The 7,598-nt window shown below is 44.9% G+C and overlaps 1 protein-coding gene across 1 annotated transcript; it reads right to left on the bottom strand.

Moving 5' to 3' along the window:
- Positions 1-4,802: 4,802 nt before the first annotated feature.
- fzd2 (frizzled class receptor 2) lies at positions 4,803-7,004 on the bottom strand. Its single transcript, XM_060849085.1, has one exon. The coding sequence runs from the start codon at positions 6,675-6,677 to the stop codon at positions 4,977-4,979; it is 1,701 nt and encodes a 566-aa protein (XP_060705068.1). The 5' UTR covers positions 6,678-7,004; the 3' UTR covers positions 4,803-4,976.
- Between the last annotated feature and the right edge of the window lie 594 nt (positions 7,005-7,598).

Genomic DNA, 7,598 nt, shown 5'->3' with positions numbered 1-7,598 from the left:
TAACACTGAAGAATTAACTTAGTATTTTAGAAACAAATGCCTTCCAAATGTTATCCAACTTGAGTCAGGATGGCCCTGATCCCCTAAGCTGGCCTCTTCTAAAATTCCTCCTCCCCATCATATGTTTTAACCTTCTTCCACCGCCCCCACATATACATTTCCCAATCCTTTCTTAAATTGTTTATCTCAATACACGGCATACACATCATAAAAGTTTCATATCGATTGGTTAGCACAGTATTTCTGATTCAGAATGAGTCTACAGGCAACAGTATCAGCAACTCATATGAATGGTATCCTGTCTGGACTAGAATATATTTATATTAATTTAAGAAACTTAAAATTATTTTTTATTAAATCTGATTTCAAGATCATTGTCTGTAATTCTTCTTATTTCTAGTGTTTACTGACATTCACTCCTACTGCCAGTTATAGTTTGAGCTCAGCTCACTGAAAATACAGCTTAGTTGTTCTCTAAATGTACCACACTGTCTAAAGGTGATTGCTCATGAAAGGGGTGAGGTTTAATCAGGGGTGACATTAGAATTTTTATGCCCCCTCAGGTCATGATCAGGAATGTATTTGACTGAACAGAGGTAGAAATAGATTCAATAGGAATATGCAGGGTGAATTACAAAGGAAACATTTGCTGTGCTGTGTGAAACAGGGAGAGTGGGACAAATTGGTGACTTTTCCAAACAGCATGTACGATGGGCTTCATGGCCTCCTTCTGTGCTGTATGACTACTTCTTCAGAAACACATGAAACAGGGACAATTAAGGGTGCTATTCTTTAACACTGTGGCTAACTTGATAGCAACCTTTTTTTAGATTAGATTACTTACAGTGTGGAAACAGGCCCTTCGGCCCAACAAGTCCACACCGACCCGCCGAAGCGCAACCCATCCATACCCCTACATATACCCCTTACCTAACACTACAGGCAATTTAGCATGGCCAATTCACCTGACCCGCACATCTTTGGACTGTGGGAGGAAACCGGAGCACCCGGAGGAAACCCACGCAGACACGGGGAGAACGTGCAAACTCCACACAGTCAGTCGCCTGAGGCGGGAATTGAACCCAGGTCCCTGGTGCTGTGAGGCAGCAGTGCTAACCACTGTGCCACCGTGCCGCCTTTGTCTACACCTGAAGTTATGCAACCACATCCCAGGTGAAGACTTCAAACAGAATCAAAGATAACACTTCAGAGTAGTGCCTAAAACCCACTGCAAATCCAAAGGTACCACCAAGACCATAAGTAGACCTGTTTCTGTCTGTTCAATTAAGTAGTAAAGATCCCATGTCATTTTTAAAGAAACGGAAGATTTCTGCCGGTGTTCTAGCCATCAATCATCACCAGAGTAATAGTTAATTGGTCCTTCACCTCATTGCTGACTGTGTGATCTTACTGGACATTGTTTCATTTATGGTTGCCTATGTAACAGACCCACACTCCAGCACCACACTCTCAACTCTAATCTCCAGTCTCTGCAGTCTTCACTTTCACCTATGTAACAGAGACTGTATCTCAAACATAGTTTAGATGAAACACACGGATGCTTCCCAGGTATAGTGTTATTCTGTAATAAAAACAACTATATCATTAAAAATGATTTTCTCTTCTCCTCCCTAAAAAGGAAACCAGGAATTTATTGGAGTATAATTGACCTTGAAATCCAGACAGCTGAGAAACTTGAAATTAACCATGACATTGATGGAAGTCCTCCTGTGGAAGAGTTCGCCAGAAGATTGGTTTTGAGATATTTCAACAAAGTATTGCAAAAGAAAAAAAAGTGCAAATGGCCACAGGCCAGTTTTATCAAAGGTTAACCCATCTGAAGAATGGTGAAGTCAAACTGTCAAATTTCATCAGAAGAAAAATGTTGAGATAAAATGAAAAACTATTTTTAAAAGTGATTAAGGAATAGGCATATCATATTTGGTACAAAGAAAATATTCCTTAGAAGAGGGATCTATCCCAACAGTTAAAAAAAAACCCGTCCAGTACCACAGCACAATCAGAGAATGCTGGTGTGCTGTCACACAATTGGCAACCTTTGATTATCCCAACATCCCAACTGAAGACACAGCAGTTCTGCAAGAAAGGTAAGTTGGCTTAGCATAATTCTGACTGTATGGTGCCCTTCTCAGTGCATTGAATCCATTTATGCACAAAACTATTTTCTTGTAAAAGATAACAAATGCAAGACATAATATGTTATGTCAAGTATTGAAATAGGAACAAAATACATAAATTTTCCTGTCTTAAAAGAAAAAAAGTTAGGCACAATGGAAACAAATATGTGGATACCAGAATCACATATTTGCAACACCACACAGCTTAATTCAAGATGCCAAGGAAAAGGAGTGCTTTAATGAATGGATATAAAATCTCAGTTCCATGAGATACAGGGGAAAATAGATTTCCCAGATTGAACAAAAGGTTTATGTATTTATTTGGTAAGGACAGAAACTTCTCTGTTGGGTTGAACTTAGTGTACAAAAACACATTTTCCAGACATTGTGGAATTCTTCATGAAGTCAATAGAAAGTTGTTACTATTCAGCTCTAAAGCTTGCCTCAGATTTTGTAGAGGTACAGATCTGACCTCCAAACAACACCATCTTGCAGAGAAAAAGATTTAAATTGATCTTTTAAAAGTTGTTCTCTCTTGCTTTAAAAGATACTGTTCTTTGAAAAGTCGATTGAAAGAAACGAGAAAGTTTGGAATTCCAGTCAGTGCCACCAAGCAGAAAAACAGATGTCACTGTACCATTCATGTTGAAGTTGATCACACAAGAACCATGCAAATGTATTTGCATCTTCACAGAACCGCACTAAGCTAAATAGATGACACATTCAGGTCATTTTAAAATCACTTCTGCTAGCCATTTTGGAGGCCAGTCCCACTATTTAAGTCAGTTTTATAAATGGCACCAAGAACTGATTCCAGTTATGGAATGAAGTGCATTTAATGTTTGTGATTATGTTGTTTATTGAACTGGTGGAGCTGGGGATACAGGCAAATGTTTAAAGGGATGTCTTGTTAATTTAAAAAATACAATTTACTTCTCAGGCCAAAAGTGAATTCAAGTGTTCTCCTACAAGACAATGGAATTCCTTTAGTAGGGACAAGTCACAAGGGGCAAGGAAACAAAACTAGAAAGTTCAGCTCCTTAATTTCACTGGTAGCAGTACCCAGAACAAAATGGATTGGAGTAGATTTAATAAAATACTTGATCTGAACATGGACTCAAAGCCTGCAGACATTATAGAAATACTATATGGAGATGTAGTAAAACCCTGTTAACTAAAACAAGGAAACTTTTTTTTGGGAAAATATGCACTGGGATGGTTGGGGGATGGGTAGTTGATTGACGCAAATAGGTTTCCACCAGGAGTCTGATTAAACAAAAAAAAGTTAAAAGATAGTCGATCGCATTTGAGCTTCTTCAAAAAATGCTTGCAGGGAAAATAGTTTAACAAACTGCCCCTCAGCTTCTGAGGTGCCCTGACAAGAGAGGATTAAGGCCATGCAATCCACTCCAGAAATCCAGTTGTTTGACTGAATCACAAACATGCGCACACACTCTTGAAAGAAAGACACAATTACTTTTAACAGAATACTCACCGAGGCTGGTTTAAAATGAAAGATGTTTCCAAAGGGATACCCAACCCCACTCCCCAAACAAAGAGCAATAGATTGTCCCACAGAGGTCACATCGGCTTACAACAAAACAAAACAATGCCACTCATGCCTTTGGGGACTTGGTTGAAAACCTTACTTAAAACTAAGACTGACAGTGGTTAGTTCATAACCACACTTTAAACTCAAGTGTCCTTTTCTAGATGGCTTACAGCTAAAGAAATCAGAAAATGACAGAGGCCCTATACAAAACCTTTATGTGGCAAGGAACTTGTCAGTATGACCCCAGTTTAGAACTGCTCATCCTTCTGAGTGGGGCGATATGGGGGGGGGGGGGGGGGGGGGGGGAGTGACTGGGGAGAAAAAAAAGCATTTACAGTAGAGGAATGGGGAGATATAATGAAATTTACAAAAAGAGTTTGAAGATGCCTATTTACCCCCCAAAGTAAGAAGGATATGCAACTCCCAAATTTGTACAAAAAAAGTGGAATTTTATTTAAAATGGGGAAACAAAAAAAAATGTTGAATATAGAAACAATTCTACTGATCTATAATTATAAAGACTTGTGATCGAATATGAAACTGTACACACCCAGTCGGAACAACCATTTAAAATATAAGCACTCGGTGCTCACTGGTTGAAACTGGTGTGCACATTTTTTAAAAAAAAGACACAACGCATCTCATTGCATCTCTAACAATTCGGCGATCCGAATGATCTGGGACTGCTCAAAACATGCAGACACTAAAAACAAATTCTCAACTTTCACTTCCTCAGGAGCATAACATTAGAAACCAACCTCAATATTAAAGAAGAGGTTTTTTTCCCAACGGGGAAAATAATCTGCAAAAACCAACATTTTTTGTTGCAAATTACCTGCAGTTGTGTAAGGAGAAATACTTCAATTGAGGACAGAGAGAGAGCCGGGCAGCAAGTTTTCATTGATTAAATCCTTGCTAATCTGCGATTTCTACACCACTAGAACGATTTGCCTTAATCGAATAAACTCCAAAAACTTCCACTGAGAGAAAATCTTTTTAAAAAAGATTTCAAGGTTTCAAGTCTAACTCCTTACTTTTTGTCTTCCCCGGATTTCCACTGGCAAGTCAAATCAGTGATAGCTATAGTAACAAAAAAATTCTCAAGTAGAATCTTGTTTTTAAATACAAATATATAATTAAATTTTTTTACAAATGCTATTTACAGGTTTTATTACACCTTGGGAAATTATCCTAATGCAAACGTTAAGTAAAACATTTTCTTTTTTTAAAAAAAAGGAGAGAGAAAACAAGAAATGGAGTCCCGTGTTAAGTTCAGTCCCGCTCTCTCACACGGTGGTCTCACCGTGTTTGCTGTTAGTGAGTCGAGTGTAGAACTTGCGCCACGAGTGTAAGGTCTTGCCTGACCAGATCCAAAAGCCCGAGGTGATGCCCACGATGAGGGTCATGAGATATTTGATCATGTACACCGTGAAGTCCGGGGTCATCCTGGGGTAGTAGTGCAGGGGGCAGGGGATGGCGTAGCTCTTGCAAGTCTGACTGACCCAGCTCCTCTCCCACTGCTCCCTGAAAGCTTGCTCGTAGAAGTAACAGGCGATGACGATGGTGGCGGGCACGGTGTAGAGCACGCTGAAGACGCCGATCCTCACCATGAGCTTCTCCAGCTTCTCAGTCTTGGTGCCGTCGTGCTTCATGATGGTGCGGATGCGGAACAGCGAGACGAAGCCGGCCAGCAGGAAGGAGGTGCCGATGAACAAGTAGACGAACAGGGGCGCCAGCACGAAGCCCCGCAGCGGGTCCAGGCTGTTGAGACCCACGAAGCAGACCCCGCTGAGCAGGTCGCCGTCGATCTGCCCCATGGCCAGGATGGTGATGGTCTTAACCGCGGGCACCGCCCAGGCTGCCAGGTGGAAGTACTGGGAGTTAGCCTCGATGGCTTCGTGGCCCCACTTCATGCCCGCCGCCAGGAACCAGGTGAGGGACAGGATGACCCACCAGATGGAGCTGGCCATGCTGAAGAAGTAGAGCATCATGAAGAGGATGGTGCAGCCCTCCTTCTTGGTGCCCTGCACCACCGTGCGGTAGCCGTCCTCCGAGAAGCCCTCGTTGCAGACCACCCGGTTGCCCAGCACGAAGCCAGCGATGTAGGCGATGGACACCATGGTGTAGCAGCCCGACAGGAAGATGATGGGCCGCTCGGGGTAGCGGAAGCGCTGCATGTCCACCAGGTAGGTGGTGACGGTGAACAGGGTGGAGGCGCAGCACAGCGCCGACCAGATCAGGATCCAGATGCGGGCGAAGCGGATCTCCTGCTCGTTGAAGAACATGTAGCCGTCCGGCCGGGAGGGCTCGCAGGGCGCGGCGCACTCCTTCTCGCCCAGGAACTGGTAGTTGAGGTAGGAGGGCACCTTGAGGGCCCGCGGGCAATGGAAGAAGGGGTGCTGGCGGTCAGAGCGGGGTGGCCGGGGGGTGCCCGGCTCCTGGGGGCTCAGGGTGGGCAGGCTGGTGACCAGCCCAGCCCCCGCCCCTCCGGCTGCCCCGGCGCCTTCCTCCGAGTGGTTCTGGCCCACGCACAGCTGCTCGGTGCCGTGCACCGGGAAGTTCTCGCAGCGCAGCCGCTCCGGCCACTGGAAGCCGAACTTGTTCATGAGCGCCTCGCAGCCCTGCCTGGCCCGCTCGCAGATGGAGCGGCACGGCGGGATGGCCTGCTCCAGCACCGTGCACACCGGCGCGTACATCGAGCACAGGAAGAACTTCAGCTCCGGGGAGCACTGCACCTTGACCAGCGGGTAGAACTGGTGCACCTCCAGCCCCGCGTCCTCCTGGTTGGTGTGCCCCAGCAGGTTGGGCATGATGGTCTGGTTGTAAGCGATGTCGGTGCACAGCGGGATGGAGATGGGCTGGCAGAATCCATGGTCCGGGATCGAGATGCCCCTCTCCCCCTGATACTGCCCCTTCCCTCTCTCGGAAGCACACAGGAGCAGCCAGACCACGGTCAGCAGTCCGCCCGGCAACACCTTCACATGCATCCCTCCAGACTCCAATCCTCTCCCTGTCCAATATTTTGTTTTTAAAAATCACAAGTGTCCTTCTATAGTGGTAAGTCTCAATCAATTCTGCAACATTTGGAAGCTTTGTCTTCTTTTTTTTGCAGAAGAAATTCCTTAGAAGGAAACTTAGAATGAGTCCACGCTGCTAAGTTAGCTCCACACACTCTCTCTCTCTCTCTCTCACAGAGACACTGAACTCACTCGCTGCGCCCCCGTTAAACGACTGTCTGACTTTTTCTTTGTGCAACTAACATCATCTCAATTACACAGTTTCAAGAGACCCACTGGCGGAGGCCGGGCGGATCCAGAAAGAAGAGGGGGAGGAGGACGAAACCTTGAAACAGACCCACTCTACACCCCACCCCCCTTCAACCCACCCCCCTCCACCCAACGCAGCCAATCAGCTTAAAAATTGACGACCAGCCCTCAGGGCAGGATTGGCTAACCGCAACATAATGATCTCAGTAATTAGATGCCAAACTATACCACCTTCACTTAAAGCGGTAGCGTGCTGAAGGAAGTGTACTGTGTGGCTTTGACAACAGCCCTCCCGATTATTGCGATTTACATAAAAGGCTGTTTGGGCTCGAGAAAGAGTTTGGTCGAAATGTCTCAGAGAGAGAGCGGAAAAAAGAAGCGCACAAAACTTTTTTATTTTAAGGAATCCCTCCTGCGTCTAGTTTCCAACTCTGCTTTCAATCTCCAGGGAATCTCTGCTTTTCAAACTTTTCAATTGTGGGAGAGGGCGCTGCAAATATTTCGCTTGCTTCCCCACACCAAAAAAAAATACATGTGCTATTTATCCAGAAGGGATTGAGCACCGTCGAGCGGGTGTGCATCAAGGATAGGAGGGGAAAATTGGGAAACGGAATGGGAGTGATTTTCCCAACAGTGGGGATA

The sequence above is a fragment of the Hemiscyllium ocellatum genome, chromosome 32 (genome assembly GCF_020745735.1).
Source record: "Hemiscyllium ocellatum isolate sHemOce1 chromosome 32, sHemOce1.pat.X.cur, whole genome shotgun sequence".
NCBI lineage: Eukaryota > Metazoa > Chordata > Chondrichthyes > Orectolobiformes > Hemiscylliidae > Hemiscyllium > Hemiscyllium ocellatum.
Note: the sequence above shows the minus strand (reverse complement) of the source record. Positions and strands in the feature narration are given on the sequence as shown.

Bases quoted from the DNA above. Each gene is read 5' to 3' on its own strand.
- fzd2 (XM_060849085.1), bottom strand. From the start codon at position 6,677: ATGCATGTGAAGGTGTTGCCGGGCGGACTGCTGACCGTGGTCTGGCTG.